General features: G+C 36.9%; 1 protein-coding gene across 1 annotated transcript in view; it reads right to left on the bottom strand.

Moving 5' to 3' along the window:
• Positions 1-18,215, bottom strand: part of LOC139689673 (hemocytin-like) — a 202,796-nt gene extending 184,581 nt beyond the window's left edge. The window contains exons 1-8 of the mRNA XM_071586862.1: positions 18,178-18,215; positions 17,574-17,764; positions 10,948-11,005; positions 10,714-10,841; positions 6,424-6,583; positions 4,345-4,472; positions 2,577-2,672; positions 793-984 (exon numbers count right to left, since the gene is read on the bottom strand). Coding sequence (XP_071442963.1) covers positions 793-984; positions 2,577-2,672; positions 4,345-4,472; positions 6,424-6,583; positions 10,714-10,841; positions 10,948-11,005; positions 17,574-17,764; positions 18,178-18,182 — 958 coding nt within the window. The 5' untranslated portion in view covers positions 18,183-18,215. The remainder of the gene's footprint in view (positions 1-792; positions 985-2,576; positions 2,673-4,344; positions 4,473-6,423; positions 6,584-10,713; positions 10,842-10,947; positions 11,006-17,573; positions 17,765-18,177) is intronic.
• Between the last annotated feature and the right edge of the window lie 490 nt (positions 18,216-18,705).

Here is an 18,705-nt window from a genome sequence, read left to right as displayed (position 1 = left end):
CATCGTTTTAGTGTGCCCATGATCACAGATCGTATATTGACATTGATAAGATGACAGTGCACACCATTATCACTGAAAATTTGGCGATGCGAAAGATCTGTGCTCAACTCATCCTGAAGGTCTTGATGGAGAGCCAAGAGCAGAGTCAAGTATCTGCTCGCGAAGACCTTCTAGAAAGGCATTGCGACGATTCCCCAACCCTCTTAAAGTCCCAACTTGGCACCAGCAGACTATTTCCCATTCCCAAAAATGAAATTCTCCCTCCCTAAAAGGGCACCACCATAGGACTCTAAGTGCCATCAAGGAAGCTTGCACGCTTGTACCCTTCAGGGCCTTCTGGAAACCACCTACAGAGAGAGCCTTCGAGTCATGGAAAAGCCACTGGCAAAAGTGATTTGACAATCAAGGGATATAGTTTGAAGAATTAAGAGGCATTGTAGCGATATCTGAAACAAATCTATTTTTCCAAAACCTTTCCCGATACCTTTTAAACAAACGATGTGCATAGAAAAGGAAGGGAGGTGGCAGCAGTGGAAGGAGCCTCCATTCCAATAAGGGGGTACATGAACTTACTGAGCAGGCTCTTTTCCATACGAGAGCATTAAATAATAATGAATGTACGAATAAGAATTCATAATCATGGTCACAGTGAGATGAGGAATTCAAGTGCATGCAGTAGCTGACTTAGGACAATTTTCATTAATTTGTTTATATATTTAAAGACTATAGGGGTAAGAGTGAGACTTGATAGTCGCTTCTTTCACCTAAACCCTCCAATCCCTCCTCACTCACCATATTTGCACTGAGGAATGGGCGCAGGTGAGAACTCTCCTGTTTCGTAGCTGCAGGTGTAGATGCTGGCGGGGGGGAATTCAAATTCAATTCCCACGGGGCAGGAGAGGGAGCATGAGAATGATATCCCACTTGCAGTGCAGTTGTAAGCTCCATTAAATAGCAGCTTCTGGGCAGAGCAAGCATCTGCATCTGAAATTGAATAGCAGAAAGATAGATTAAAATGCAGCCTACTATTCATTAGCTTTATGTTCAGCTCAAATTCAAGTTAAGGTATATTTTCTACCAATATTTTAGCCTACATTTTCATGACATGCAAACGACCAGTCCACAAGGCACAGGTACACTTGTATTACTGAGTCATGCACACATCTAACAAAAGTCCGATCAAAACCATCAACAATTGTACACTGCTGCCACAAGGGCGTGTGGCAGGGGGTTAATAGGTCACCAGCCATGTATGCATATATTCCTATTTGACTTTCACTTTCGTTTTCAAGTTTTTAATCAAATTAATAATTGATTTCGTCCTTTGTGAGAAACAAAGAAGTAAGGTACGAAGACACGGGGGACCTTTTCGCAGAGGAGGAACAGCGGAGGAGTGTGTCCCAGCAGCGGTGACCCATTTGGGCAACCCAGTCACAGGAGACCGCCAACAGCGAGCAAACAGGTCAGTGGACCTCGAGCGCTGTGCCACCACTGCACCCAGAGGTGGCACCACGAGCATCCCATGAGAATATGCCAGTTTAAGACCATCACTCCACGAGATAAAGAGAACATCATCCCTAATATAAAAGGGAGGGCGAGAGAGAAGGAGAAAACCTTCAGCTGCAATCCTCTCACACATTTTTCCAGCATGCAAGGGTGCATCATTCAAATTCAATGGAAAACAGCGTACTTATTAGCTGGTAAGACCTTGAACAGCTTCCTCATGAAGGCAGTCATTGTAATAGGTCAATTGCCTTCCTCTACAGCGTTTTTAATGTGACACCTGAAATAGTCTCCCCACTGGGGTCTGATACACCCACCTCTCTAAAGTGCAAATATTGCATGGGCTACCTTTCATCTGACTCCTAGTCTTTGGTAAAGGGGACTCTACAAGGAGCGATTAACGCTGCTCCCACCAGCACAACACTAGGGGTCATCAGAACACATAAGCCCTTCCACCACATCAAGGGTGTAGCCCATTGGGGAGGGGTACGCTAGATATAGGTTAGAAACTCACTTGTACATTGAAATATGAAATATTTTAGAGATACAGAGAAAAGCATATTTTGACAACTAATTTAAATTATTTATTGCATCTTGTTTTATTTTCCTAGGAGGTCTGCCAAGTTCATGCAAACATAATCAATAATAACCATAAAAGCACATGACCAAACAGTGACTGTTTTACTACATTAAATTTTCCTGAGAAATGACCCATGTATATGGACAAGTTATATGTAATTAATGCTGAAAGGTCCAGACTTTAGGACCTAGGAACAAAATTCCTCTACAATTGATTTTTCAAGTATAATTTCAATGCTCAAATGAATATGATTTTCATATATGAGTGGCAAATCATCTCAAAACTACAACTGCATGACTATAATTAATTTAATCTTTAAGCATTACACTAAATGGGAATGCGGTAAGTTTCCATACGTTTGTTGGCCACACAAAAAACATTGGCAAAAGGTTTACCCACCTTCTTTACACATAAAACCATTAAGCTAAAATATTTTTCTCCACTGGCACATAATATGTAGGTAGTATGATGAGCAAGGGCATTGTATTCTTACCATATTGGCACTGCGGACCCCGAAAATCCTCTGGGCACTGACACATGTTGTATGACAAGCAAATGCCACCATTCTTGCAGGGAGGCTTACAGACCACTAGAAAATTATGATTAGGAAACATCATACATCAAAATTAATTACTTACATTTGAGAATTAAATACTTTTATAGGTTAGATAAATTCAGATCACACAAATTATGGAAAGGATAAATTGGCTACTTACTGCCTTTTCTAAGACTGATTATATTAAATTATATTTCCTTAAGCCATAAAGGGTAAGTAAATACTATTTACTGCTTAAGGAAATATTATTAAATATAGTCATTCACGCAAAATAAAACAATTTCTCTATAATTGATGAGTCAGAATAGTGCCAAGAATGAATGAAATAAGGATACAGCCACAATATTTGGACTAAATACTCTCAATGATGCACACTTAATTTTAAAAATTTCCATTACGAAGTATCTAGGGTATTTCATATTAATGGTATTTTTTCTAACATATAAGGAGGGACCCAAAAATAACAGGAATTTTGTCATAGATTCTTTATTTCTCAATATATTTACATTAAATTTTGTTCACCTTCAAAGTATTCCCCATTGACCACAATGCATTTCTCCCAACAATGCTTCCATTGTTTGAAACATTTCTGAAATTCATTTATCGGGATGTCCTTTAGGCCCCCTAGCGATTTCTGTTTTACTTCCTCCACAGCATCAAAACGCTTTCCTTTCATGTCCCTTTTGAGTCTGTGGAACAAAGAGAAGTCGCAGGGAGCTAAATCTGGTGAGTAGGGGGGTGGACAATTGACGTCATGCCGTTTTTTGTCAAAAACCGCATCATGGGAAGGGCGGTAAGAGCCAGCGTGTTGTCATGATGGAAGAACCAGTCACCTGTGGGCCAAAGATCTGCTCTAGAATCCTCTGAATTGGACTCCGTGACACTCCAGACATCTCACAGAGTTGATCAATTGTTCTGCGACGGTCTTCACAAATGAGGGCATTGATTTTGTCGACGTTTTTGTCAGTTCTTGATGTTGAAGGGGGGCCTGAACGGGGTTGATCATCAATTGACTTTTCACCATTTTTAACACGTGTAAACCACTCGTAGACTCTGGTTTTGCTTAGGGTAGCTTCCCCATAAGCAGTCTTGAGCATTACAGTAGTTTCCGCAGCCAATTTCCCCAACAGGAAACAAAATTTCACTTCAGCACGTTGCTCTTGATAATCCGCCATCACGTTTTTCACCAAAATCTTGTTTCACTGAAACAGCTCTCACGGACGGACCGATCCAGTCACAGCGTCGGCGCTGCACATACTGATGCAGGTGGCGTGAGCCTGATGTACGACCAGCCAAACAAAGGCTTCCCCCACTCTCGCTCCCCATCACAGCCAAATTCCCGTTACTTTTGGGTCCCCCTCATATCCTCTGTACATCTAGTACATATTTGGTATACATTTCATCAGTTTTATTAATGACTATGGGTTATTTAACTAGGAACCAAATAATAAATTTAATGTAAGCATGCCAACCTTCATCAAATGAATAAAATATTGCGGTGACCACATTGCAAAAAAACTCTTGATGGTGAAATGCACAACCTTTTCAATACTTTCATATATAACTCCTAGATACTCCAGCCCTTTAGGATGTTACAACAACAATCACAGAATTTAACTGTGATAACTAAGTTACATCAAAGTAAAGCATATATACATTAGAAACAAAAAATATAAATGGAGAGTGGCAATCATTTATCTCTTACCTTCACAATCTGGGACAGACACCCAATCAGGTCTGCTTGGAATCCAACTGCCATCTTTACAAATCATGTTGGTTATTGAGGTGCCATCTGGAAACTGATGATCTGGAGCACACTGGACTGTGCAACTCCTGGAGAAACATTATATATTGCATAGTGAGAGAACATATTAAGCCAATTTAATTAATAAATAATTCATAAACTTGAATGGACAAGTAAGCTACTTCTTCCCAATGCCAAAAAATGTAACATGGTTATTACAATATTTTTCTTTGATTTATTTCATTTCATATATCTTTTGCAATAATATATATTAACATTTATATACTTAGACTATAACTTTTTCATTACAATTTTCACATATGGGATGCTTTATACTTTCATTCATTCATGTCTCTCATGGTGCCCTATAAATGTTGCTCGTATTTAAAATCCCCTATGAGTACATATATTTTTTTTTAATGGCTGCCTACTTAATGCATATAATAACCTGCTTCATTTCACAGCAAAACAAAAATAACAGGCTAATTTCAGTTTGAATAATTTTGTCATTTTGAATTGAATCACTTGAAAGACACACAATTGATTCAAGTGGTTACACATGCATTCATATCCCAAGGCAGTGCGATGAGCAAAAGAAATGCTCTTTATGCATCCTTCACACCGCTACAAAGCTGCACAAAGTCAAATAAGGCCAGGAATTTAATTTCACTTTTGGCATTCTTAGAGTGGCAAGCATTTACATGAATGTCTCATATAATATTATGCACAAAAAATACCGGAGTTCAATACTTCTTCTAAAACTAGCAGTAAAAGAAGAAGATACTAACTAAATAAATAGACACCACTCTCATTATCCAAACACTTATTTATGTTGATAAATATTTAATCATGTCGGTGCTTTCAAAGTGATAGTTATACTAACAGAGAAATTTTATATATTGTTCAATTGTTTCTGAAAACAGGTCAGTCCGGTTATCACTTGAAATATGTGTTGTTATCATTCCTGGAATCATAAAGGAAATATGAATACAGGATAGTGGGGTCATTTTAATACTTTCTGAATTTTTATTGATTAAAATATGCAAAAATTGATTTTTAATATTTTATATCATGTGGGTAGAACATTCTGTGAGCTATTCAAACAATTTTATTCTCCACCTTTTTTTTATATACTCTGTATCTTTTAATCCAGTAACCATCCAGTGTAGACTATATATAGTATATACTTTCAAACACGAAAATCTGCCAAAAGGCAAATACATATTCAATTGGTTGTAGATGTGAGGAAAAAGGATCGGAAGACACAAGAGAGATAAACCTACCATTGGTGGGGAATGTATAAGGGTGTAGAAGTGGACAAAATTTCCCAAGACCAGGTCCTGAACCCAGAACCTTTAAATAAATAATTCAAACGAAGGAGTAAGATGTTATTAGCCAACAAATAAATAGAAGAACCCATAAAAAAGGACACCCATATGTATTCCGAACTCTGCGGTGGCATGACCACCTTCTCCTGGGGAAAGAAGGACCTGAGGAGAAGGTTTCAAGAGAAGAGGAGGAGGATGCTGGATGGAAGGAGAAGACAGGGAAAGGTTTAGGAGGGGAAGAGTTGGAAGGGGAAGGCTTGGAAGTGTGGGATGGAAGATTTTGGGGGTGGAGGGGGAATTAAAATATCAGGAGATTGGTGCAATTAATATCTGATATTGATTCCTGGCTTATTCCATGAATTGAGGAGCCAAATAGTACCTGTATATGCCTGTTCTATTGTTTTGAGTTTGAGTGGAGGGTGGGAGGGATACTAGAATAGAGACACACTCCAGCATTTATCAGAGGGAGTGTTATGCTAGAAGGTGTACCTTGGGATTGGAAGCATCCCAAAGTGGGAAGAATTCTTGCTTGAGGCATGGTGGTAACTAATTCTAATATTTAGGGCTGTAATACACTGTGGTGGGAGTGTGGTACACAGGAATGGTTATGCTGGTATGTGCCGATTACGTTTTCCCAGGAAGATTTGGTATGAAAAAAATGACACAGATTGAGTAGAGCTGAGGGTGCCCAGAGAGGCTTGTATAGACTTACGTTGGGCTGCATTTCCTCATAGCATTAAGCGACAATGGTGGAAGATTTAGGCATGGCCTGTTTTCATACTGACACTGAGGACCCCGGAAATTATTTGGACAGTTGCACTGATTAGGGGCAATGCATATTCCATTGTTCTGACATGAAGGCAGGCAAATTGCTGAAAAGGATACAATTAAAAGATTAATTTAAGATAAAGTATTCCACTATTTAATAATGCAAGCACATTAAATTTTAAAATTCCTTCAGGTTTCAAATTTGTCAACTAATCATATTTACCCATTTCATATGCACATGTATTTTGCATATATATATATATATATATATATATATATATATATATATATATATATATATATATATATATATATATATATATATCCACTATAAAGTATGTATCCACTTTTTTACATGATAAATACATGCATATACATTTTTAAAATCTAAATCCTTTGATGATGACAAACACTCAAGTATTTAACAATGAATATAAGTTTGTCTGCATTTAATGATTTAAGGCTCTACTTTGAGAAGTTCATGATCATTGAATAAATAAACACAAATGTTATGTTTGAAAAAATATGAAATTACGAGAACATTTAACTGCAAGTAACCTGATTTAAATTCCATAAAGATAAAGCATTCATAAAACTAATTTAAAATAAGAGAAAATATCTTGAGGTAACACGCAAAGGTTTTGACTAATAGAATGAAATTAAGAAGCAATAAGTCATGCCCATGTTTTTCAGTTCTTGTTCTAAATTCTGATAATTCCGGTAAATATATATTAAGCTATCAAGAATGAAAACAGTAAACAAAACTTTGATCACCATCACACAGATTATTATCATATTTGACCTTAAACATACAGTTCATGAGATTTTTAAAAACTGTTTCAAAGCTTTACAAATAATCTTCAATATTTTATTACATTCAAAAACTAAAAGATAATAGCACATAATTATGGATACAGATGTAAACTCCAATTATTTTCTCTGATATATTTGATTAAAATAGTTAGATAATGGTTAATTTTCCTATATTTTATTTAACTCTTATCATGAAAACTCAAGTATATGAAATGCAGACTCTAGTATATTTTATGCATAGCAAGCGTGTCCAGATATTCCATAGCCAAGAAAACCCTTTTTTGAGAGAAACATTCTAAGTCGGTATTTTTTAATCCAAAATGGAATGAATTGAGTTTTACAGATTGTGGGAACCATCAATTTGCAAATATGCAAATAAATCTTCATTCATTAGAATAGACCTAATGGTCTTTAATTAGCACTTCTTCAAACAAAAAAGAACTCAACCACTAAAGACAGTGCCCTGATGAGCTAATAAATAAGAGATTTATAATTCCATATCTCCAATCATACCTGCATTTTTGAAAAGCTTGAACCCTAATTGGTTTGGACCGACCATGTAAAATTACGGCCCATATATCTGGATAAGAGATTAAATTTTTGACTATGGTAGGCATGGCAGGTGGGGTATGGCAGACTTTCTATTATTTGGGATGAAAGAGAAATAATTATCCCGGACAATGAAACTAACAAACATCCACTCTCCAGACAAAAAATGCAGACATTTTGCATTGCATAATGGCTATCTCTTTTCGGACTATTTCATTATACTTAAAGACAATGCACTCTTTGCTAACAGAATGCAAGTGTTACTTATGACCATTCGACTAGGCAAACTGTTTAAGATATGAACATTTCTCCAGCATATTGCACTGACAAATCACAAAAAGACATTACCTCAGGCTCCCTATACTGCAGGAAACTGATTTTTCTGGAACTTTTGCAATCGGCATAAGGGTTTCTAAAGTTTGACATTAAGAACTAGTCAACTTAAAAACCAGCTACCTAACCCTCCTAAGTGTGTATGAATGGCAACACCCATTTCTTCTTGCTGTGACCATTGCTATGAATAAATTGACAAACTATAATACACAGTAAATAATACTGTTAGGTGTGACTGCCTTTTGATTATTGTTTTTTAGTATCAACCTTCTCCGATTTATAATAACTTCCATGCAATCTATGGGATGTCAATATGCATAGTGTCCACAAATAATGTGATGCATTGTTATATGTGCACCCCTACTAGACAGTCTAGGCTAAACTAAGAGAGCACGATTGACATTTGCACATAATTTTTCAGTGTTCAACTTCCTCACTAAAATAATTTATGGACAGTTTACGACATGTTTTCATGCAGGAAGCACACCAATGCGGATTGCCAATGTATTGTATCTTCATCACACCCATGATGAATGAAATTATGGGTCAACAACTAACTTTTGTAAATCTTTTTCCCAGAGACACAATCTCTGATTCTTAATTACTTCATTGAAGCAGTTTTGTAAAATAGGTTTTTTTGGGTTATTCCAGTTGAGAGAGTCTACTGTACACATACACACAAACGCAAAAGTTGTTTTGTAGACACACAAAAATAAATTTTTTCTTAAACATTAATTAATAATGGATTATTTCAAATATTTAGATATCAATTGTTTTGAATGCATTGATGGGAATAGAGTCAATTATCCAATGGATGGACAGTTGAATGGTTGGATTACCTAATGGTCTAATAGGGAGCCATTGCTTCAACTCCTACCCATGCCCAGTCCTCCTCAATGTCCACGGCAGATGACCAGATAAAAGAGAGGCACAATAACTCACCAAATAGAAACATTTTCTGGTACTAATCTAACCATTTACTGAGATAATTTTGAAATTGCCTTATTGCACAGTAAAACATTCCTTTGAACATAATTTAAGTGTCCTGAAGTTTGAGATTTATAGTGGACAACTGTTTTACTCTGTAGTAGACGGAAGATTGTGCTATGGACCTCTTTCAGAGTAATACATGTTGCATGCAACAATCACTGAATCAAATTGATGTACTGCTCCAATATGAAAATTCATATCTGGATTTAAGTGCATTGTTACACTATATATAATACATGCACATCATTTTATGGAAATTCTAATTTAAAGGGAAAGAATATACTTTCCAGACAACTAAGATAATTACAGAATTCAGAGAAAAAACAAATTTTGGAGCATGAAAAAGTGGATCCGGCTAGTATTCTGCAGGGAATTTCTCTAAACCATCCTGACTTTGCAAAAACAGGCAGTCTTGAGCCATGAAGACTGCGGGAGATTTTTTTTCAGCCACACTGAACAACAATCCAACAATTATCAATATTGCAGCGAAATGATAATTAACATTTGTGATTTCCGCCACACAATTTTTATTCCCACAATCTGGGTTTTTGACACTTCGTGTCATTTTCAGATGAAAATCACAAACATATTGGTGAATATATACCCTTATACTCTACAGTTCATAGTTAACAACCTACAGGTTGACTTGATAAGTAAGGGTAAGGTTTAGCCAATAATAAGTCCTTAGACATGTGAAAAACATGCATCAGAGTGTTAAGGAGGGCCAGATCCTTTCCCTCTGGAATCCAGGGTTTCCCAGAAAGTCCTGGTATCCAAAAAATCACACAGCTCAGGTAAACCTGAGAGTGTCCAGAGGCATGCCCAGGAATCAAATCAGGACCCTCCAGTCAGCAGTCCAGCGCTCTACCCAATGAATTACCACAACCCTTAATATGATAATACTTTAAGTAACAAAGATCTTTCTGAATAAACCAAGAAAATTTGAAAATAGATATACTTTGAAAAATTTTTAATTTGTGATTTTAATGTCATCCAAGTGGAGATACTTTATAATAGAGGTTATCTTGTCTCCATTTGTAAAACTTATAATTTTATCATTATTGTTTGATAATAAAGAAGTAAACGGAAAAAATGAAACGCGGGCATGCACACTGGGGCATAAAGGGACTCGGTTACTTTGAGGAGAGAGGTGGAGATCTAGAATTTCAATTTAAATTGTAAGCAGCCTCATCATTCATTATCTTTAATCCTACATAGCTCTCCCTCTCTCTCATTACCAAATTAACTGCCACTTAATACAACTTAATTGTGTGAATTGAATCTCTTCTTCAATGTTATCTCACATCCTGCCAAGATAAAAGTTGCACTAGGCGCTGGTAATTAGCCAGATTTCCCTGAGAGTGAGTGAAAAAACACTAAAACAACCAATTAAAGCAAAAGGAATTATCACAGCCTCACTATCAGATGGACCTGCTACATTTCTCAACAGGAAGTGCCCTTTCCTGTCGGCTCACAGAGGCTGGGAACAAAGGCAGGCAAGACGAGGGAGGGACGGGCGACTAGCACCACAGGGGAGGAGTTCACTTACGCTCACAGCTTGGGATCACATCCCACTCCATCCCTTCTATTTCCCACTTGCCGTCCTTGCAAATAATATACAGCTGCGTCTCTCCGTTGGGGAACTGGTGCTGTTTCTGGCACGTCGCATGACAGCCACTGCCAAATCAAACCAAAATATTGTGCAAAATGCAGAACCACTCAAGGCAACATGGAAATGATTAGTGGAATCATTTTAAGAAGAAGATAGCAACGAATTCATTACCTGAACATAGAACAACGAAGGACAGCATTCATGGGAGGCTCTGGCTTTGAAGCACACCCTAAAAACAATTTCATGATAAACATTACTGATTTTTAGAAGACACATTATTTTAATAAATTTTACACATAATTTGTTTGCAATTTGATTAAAATAAATATTTTTTAGTAAAAACTATCAGTCCCATTATTCTTTTTACAAAGCATAGATCACAGAAACCATTACATACTTCAAATAACAAACAATACTCGTAAGGCTAACTTTCTTCTATGAAAGCAGTATTCACTCATGCTTAAAATAATCTTAGGCAGGAAGTAATGAAAAGGATGTACCAAAACATCAATTCCTGGGAAAAATACATCAGAGAATGAACAGATAATATGGGTCTGATCTTGGAAAAGAGAATTTCCCCAGTCTGTTATCAAAAATGCAGGCCGAGCATTTTGGGCCAGCCTGCATAGCCAAAAGATAATACCCCAACAGAGCTTGCTAGGCTCCAATTCTTGTTATTTTTTGCTGATATAAAAATCTCCACCGGACAAGCGACTTCAAAGTTGACTGCTCTAGGTCAAACCCTCCTTTATTTCGGGGAGATTTTAGAGAGTTAAAACACATAACTAACATACAAGAAACAAATAAAATTTGGAGCATGTCTGAATTTACAAAATATCTTCATTTTTGTATCCTATATTTGTGTCCTGTTTTTTCTCTAAATGCTGAACCCTTGGTATTGCCTTTTTTTTAACATCCACCAAGGACATAGCACACATAAACTGCATGGAATGTGAAATTCATCATAGTAAAATTACAGAGTTAGTTCATAATGAGTGAAGATAATTAATAGATCAAAAAATAACTATTCACATGCAAAAAACAAAGAGGTGATTATCTGGAATTTCACAAATGTGACTGCTGAAGGGACATGGAACAGCACAGTTGAACTAAGGGAAAAAATGATAACTGTCCAGCTCAGGGTGAATGACGTTACACCAAACACTCCAGCCTAATTAGGCCCAAAAAAATAAATGACCCAACGTTGGACATCTTAATATCAATCACCATTTTATTAATTGGATTCATAATCAGCTTTGTATTTTAAATGGTAACTATTTTGACATGTATTAATGTTTCACCAGCACTGACAAGTTAAGACTGGTAGGGGTGCAATGGGAGTGGTCAATGTCTCAGCTGCCTTAGCTCAAAATAAAGTTTATGTCTCAGTCATTTATATTGGATTTGTATCGTGCATTTCACGGATGAGTCAGCCAGTAGAGGTTGGTGGACGGTATGGTTTTTAGATTAACGTTCATTTTCTTTTGCTCTATCAAGGAACATTATGTATAATACTATTATTATGTCCTCTACTATAGTTATTGTCCTCTAAAAAATAAATTTTAGGTTAAAGATGAGGTGAAATATTGAGTGAAAGAGTGATTTGCCAGAAAACCTAAGACAGTAGAGGCATGCAGAGCTTAGTCTAGTTGAGGTATTTCTTTCTTGGCCTATATGAAGTTTATATCATCTTTTGAAGGTCTGTGTTACAAAGCTTTTCTCTGGTTTTGTATTTATAATTTCCATTCTGTGCTGTTTTTGTTCAGTATCAGCATTATATGGTAGTTTTTCTCTTCTATGCCTATTTCTTTGACGAGGGAGTAAAGATCTTGAGGAACAGAGAACTATGGATAAAGTCAGTTGAAGGCACTGAACCAGAGTTCCCAAGCAATAGATCCCCTCACATCCAACAACTGCGCTACCATTATAAGATCTAAAGAACTTTCTACCATTCACCTGAATATGATTTTGGAAAAGGAGTAAGACTGAGATATGAATGATCGAAGGCTCTTGGTGGGTGCAGTACCTAAGATTAAAAGTATGCACCCCATGGGCATAATTAGGGATGGGGAGGGGGCCAGCTGCTTCCTAGGCAAATTCATGGTGAAATAACATAAAAGGAAAAATAAAATTGAGAACAGACAAAATAAAATACTTATAAATAATTACATGTACGTATTTATATTAAAGGATGTAATGAATACTACTAAAATATATGATTGAATCCTGGAATACTCTGGAAGTATGCACGGGTATTTCAAAGTACATATGGCAAGTGTGATGTACACACTCACCCATTTTTTGTCATTTAATTACTCATTCATTCTAATTTTTTTCATTAATTAATATTGGTTACAAGAATCTATACTTTAAAATACACATTGTATTGCATTGCATTCAAATGTACAATTTTTCATTGTATTTTGAATTATATATGCTTTTCTATTCTAAATATAAAATTAAAATCATTTCCTGATCGATAGAAATGTTTTTTGGTTCTTTCCCTCTAAGCTCTATAAAATTTTAAGCTGCCCCTTGCTAGCTTGGAAGCTGCTGACACCCTGTGCACTGCAATTCTTCAGTAATACCTACATACTGTTTGACAAATCCTTCATGGACTGTGCATTGCTCTGTTATGAAACATCATCGCCTGTGCATCTATGGCAGGTGCTAATCTCATGGGGAATATCTGAATAAAAAAACTAAAACCCACAAAAGAAATGCAATACTTTAATTCATAATGCAATTTTGCAGAGTGAGAATGCCAAAACAGAGGATGAAGAGGCACTATTGGTGAATTTTCTCAGGGTAAAACAGCACTTTGGCTGGTTGCAAAGCATCATTCTCTTAGCAAAGGCTCAATTGGGTTTCCCAATAATCAGACATTTGATTAACAGTATTATCATCTGCTAAGGTACGCATATGGCATTCCATCGAGGGAGTGGTGGACTGATTAGAAAGGAAAAGAAAAGATAAAAAAGGTGGAAGGAGTTGAATTTTCTCTAATTACAGTTGCTATTAAATTAATGCACTTTAAATTGCATTCTGTTGATGCAGAAGGGATAATATCACAATGTATTTCAGAGTGGTTATGTTAAACTGGATGCCACAAATTGAGATGTCCTTGAGATAGACTCAATTGGCTAAATTTGAAAAAATCCCTATGGAGAGTGTCCCATAGTCCCCAATTTTACACACAGTCTTACTGAAAAATATCATCCGCATGAGTCAAAAATCACATTAAACAAAGGCCAGATTGATTAGAAAAATGCTGCACCAATAAGGGCTTTTGTAAAAATGATATATGTACCTGATTGAAATGAATAGAAAATGAAAGGTCTCACATCAGCAGAATGAAAGAGCAACAAGCAATGTGTTGCTGCAAAACAGAGATGATGAGATTCAGGTGAAGTATACTAAATTACAGGGGGGGGATGAATGAGAAAATATTTCCACCAACGACTACTGTAAATCCCCCCCTCCAACAATACATGTCCGTCTTCATATTTAGCTGCAGCTAAGTTTCTATGACCAATTGAATCTGTGATGTAATCCTCTTCATATAATATTCAAAATGTTCTTCTTGTTACCTCAATATGAATTTCTCTGAAAATGTCAACCATGCCAAATTGCAAAAACATTCATTTCATTTCTTAACCTGAGAAACACAAATGACTCCAACATTTCACATGAATGAATGCAATACAAGAATGTTCCCATAAAAGTGCACCATGTAAACAAATTACCACAAAAAAATTACTATCGCCCCCTTGGGAAACTCACAGCTGTCAAATAAGTACATGAACAAATCGAAGTTTTGTAATGTTAATGTCTTCTAAAGAGAAGGTTTTCCAGCAGTAGAGAGGTAGAGTAATCAAGTACGTATACGTGTACATGGTATGTTCCAATGCCTTATATCATTCACTCAATTTTGAAATTATCTTAGTCAATTGGTTTTTGAAATAGGTTTAAATATCTTGCCAACTCGAATACCTGTTCACATTATTCTACTTGTGGTGGAAGAAAGAACACATTTAGAGATATCTGCAATACATAGCGTGGGTTCCTCATTAAGTTAATTCATCACTGTTTTAGTATGGCATATAGACTTTCTAGGGTTTGATCGCAATACCATACCTAGATACCTGTAAGTCAAAATCATTCAATGTCGTTACCTGTAACCTTTTCTCCAAATTAATGACTTGCGTTTCCCAGATATTTACAGCAGGAATAATAAAAAACTGACTCAAACTAGGGAGGTTTTCAATCTTCTATGAAGGATTTAACTGATGAATACAGCTTCTTACCACCCAAGAACCTTAAAATTTCAAATACTAGCAAATAAAAAGGAGGCCTAAATTCAACTACGGTGAAACCTCACTTAACGAACACCAGCGTAGTGAGTAATTAGCATAATGAGCAAAAATATTTATTGAAAAACGACTCACTTGACGAGTGATGAGGAGAGAGGGATTGAGGGGATTCCCGGAATGAGTGTGTGGCTTCCGTTTGCGTTTAGCACTCGCTCAACTAGCAACTCAGCATCCTTACTGATCACACAATTTTCCAAACTTGTCTTCAGGCATTTTATTTGTGACTTATTTCTTCAAAGTTAAATATTTTGGGTATGGTTTTAAACAAGTCCCAGAAGAAAAAGTCACAAGCAGACACCCATGAAGGAATAAAAATAACAGTAGAAATGAAAAGTAAAATCATTGAAAAGCAAAACTGAGAGGTGTGAGCGAAGCTGATCTAGAATGCACACACAATAGGTCGACGTCAAAGATTTGCATGCACCTCAAGAACAAGGGTACAATTAAGGAGCTGGATGCTTCAAAAGGAGGGACAAGAATATCTATGCAATGGTTATGTATTCTCACGAGAGTCAAGAAACCCATTGATACCTAAATATGTACACATAACAGCAGAGGGGAATGCACTGGGATCGAGATGTTGCGGTGGCTAACGTACTTGCTTCCCACCCAGAGGGCCCAGGTTTGAATCCCAGCGGCAGCAAATATTTTTCAGTGGTGTCCCAGTCCCTAATTGAGGTGCTTTGTGGAGGGCACTTTGAGTGAGTGCACCACCTGTCAGATGGGAACCCCTTGGTGCCTTTCGCTAAGAGTAGGCTACTGCCGATACTAGGTTTCTCTTCACCCTTCATCCTTTCCTGTCCATCGCCTATGGCGCAAATGACCTCAGCTACCAACCCCTAAATACTACTACTACGAGAATGCATCATAAGCCAAAGAAAGGCCTCTCACACTGCTATTTCGTGCCAATGCAAGCAGCGATTTGAATATTAAATCCCTGCTTGTTTATCACTGAGAAACTTCATAAACCCTCAAGTAGTGTCAAGTTCAGAAGAGCAGGCTAAATGTGATTCGTTTTCTGCAAATTGAGTTTGCATTTCCAGTCACCTCATTCTTCAGTAGAAGAAAAGATGACTCACAATTGCAAACAATCTATAAATAGTTTTTTTTTTACTAAACTCTATACATAAACCCTTTTTTTCTGCATGGGACATATTATTAGATTTTACATTAATTAATGAGGGAAAAATTGTTTGGCTTAAAAAGTGTTTCATGTGACAAGTAAGATTCTGGAATGAACTATGTTCGTTAAGTAAGGTTCCATTGTATCGCCTCTAAAAATTATTCAACTAATAGGTTATCCCAAGTGTAATTGCTCTCAAATATCTATAAAAATCAAATAACTTCACATCCCAATAAAGTGGGTATATAAAGAAGATAACCATAAAAATATTCATGAAAAGGAAAAAGGATCTTTTCCTCCTAAACCTATAACTGTGTCCAACACAAGAAATCTGCTGCATGAACATTACTGGCCTAATGCAAGAAGTCCTCCCTGATTGCAACACTACTTGCAAACCTTCCAGATTTGTTGGCTGCTCATCAACTGGATCATTGTCATATTCAGAGTATCCAAAAACCTTTATAAAATCACTTCTTATCATTCATAGTGGGGATCATTTTTTAGAAATCACATCCTCCTTGAAATGATTCAAGAGCATTGTCTCAGGCCTGGAGCACTTTGCAAGAGGGAAGGGGGAGCAACCCTGTGATGTAACACCCAATCAAGATATGGTCAATAAAAACCATCATGCATTATATTTTATGGTTTAACATTTTCTATTGATTTCTTTATCATTATTATTTTCAAATAAATAGTCCTAAATTAAAGAAAGAGACTTCGTGGTAAGAAGCAAGGGAAAGAGAAAGAATAGTTGGGGCACTATTAATAGTTTTAAAAAATTTATTGTTTCGTCAATCAAATTAATTTTGTTCAGAGACATTTTGAAGAAAATCTTTATCCCTTAAGCCCTTGTGTCAAGGGTCATCGCATCACACCACTTTCTTGCAGGATGTGGTGCATGCACCAGTCCCTCATTCCCCATCCAATCCCTTCCTTTAATTTTTCAGGAAAGAATATTCTATCCATTCAAGGAATTATCAAGACACAGAAACCTTCCAAAATCTCATTGAATTTTCAAGGTGAATCATAGCAGTACTTAGTCCAGTATCTTAGTTGCTAGACAACTTTAATGCACAGTAATGCCATTGAAATTTCAAATTTTAGAGGAATGGATGACTTGCCAAGCATGTAGCAAGAACAAATGATTGGATTCACACAAGGTCTGCTACCCTGACATTTATTCCATACATTTAGAGTGTATAAAAAATATACTACACATCCATAGAGATTTCCAGGCTGTTCAGAGGGCCTCTGATGATAGCAATGGTATTGACTGATATATCATGATCAAGGGTACTTACCACCGACGTATCCTCGACCAGCAGAGCTTGAATGGCTTGACGAGTACTTCCCTGAAGCAGCGGAACCATACGATGGTGCCCCATAAGATGAAGCCCCATATGATGTCCGGCCACTCTTCTTAAAGGACACATCGGTGCCACCGCTGAATTCACGCCTAACCATCTCTCTCCCATGATTACTGGATGAAGCCCTGGTTCATAAATAACCATTCACACATTAGCAATTGCCTTAAGTGAAAGCAGTATTGCGTGACATGTATGCATACACAATAAAAACCTTGTTCAACTCTCAACGTGTAACAGGGACTGATAACAACCAAAAATATGAAATGAGAACACCTATTTTATATATTTATACACGCACACAAACATAAGGTTTATCTTTAGTCAAATTATGGATTGGAAACAAAATCATGACCAAGTTCATACCCGCAGAAACAAAATAGCCCTATGATTATGATGATTTCAGATCACTTATTTTCCTGTCACTTCAAGAAGTCACTCAAATTGGACCCATTGAAAATAAAGTGATGAGACCCATGTCATTTCTACAAAAGATAGGATGAACAAGGCTTTCATTTTGTAAAATTACTGAAATACTTACTCCATTGGTTGATCAGGAAAATTAATGCTGTCGGAAGAAACAGGCCCACCCCAATTAAAGGAGCCAAGGTATTTTTCAGATGCTCCGACTAGATCCGGTATTGGCCTGATAAACAAATGCAGAATGACAATTAATTATTATCCTATTGTGCACAAATTCAAATAACATGATGGCACCAATCACCCTCACCTTCTCCCATGCTGCCTTGAGTCTGGAGAATGCGGTCCATAGCCAAGAGCTCCAGCCCCAAGGAACACAAGCAGCAGCCACAGGCTAGACGAGTGCCCACTGGCACCAGGACTCATGGTGGGAGGATACACTCCGCACCATGCAAGAGAGGAGGAAGAATGCAAGATTCACTTTTCTGCGGGCCAGGGGATCCTTCGTTCTGGCTGTGTCTGCCGCCAAGTGATGATTATATCCAATGAGGCCATTCTAAAGAGCCCGGCAAACAGGAAATAGGAAGTGATAGCACTATCACTGCCGCTCGTATATTTTTAATTTGGGTGGAAAGTAATTCATAAACCC

The sequence above is a fragment of the Hetaerina americana genome, unplaced genomic scaffold (genome assembly GCF_022747635.1).
Source record: "Hetaerina americana unplaced genomic scaffold, ioHetAmer1.1.p SCAF_27, whole genome shotgun sequence".
Classification (NCBI taxonomy): Eukaryota; Metazoa; Arthropoda; class Insecta; order Odonata; family Calopterygidae; genus Hetaerina; species Hetaerina americana.
Note: the sequence above shows the minus strand (reverse complement) of the source record. Positions and strands in the feature narration are given on the sequence as shown.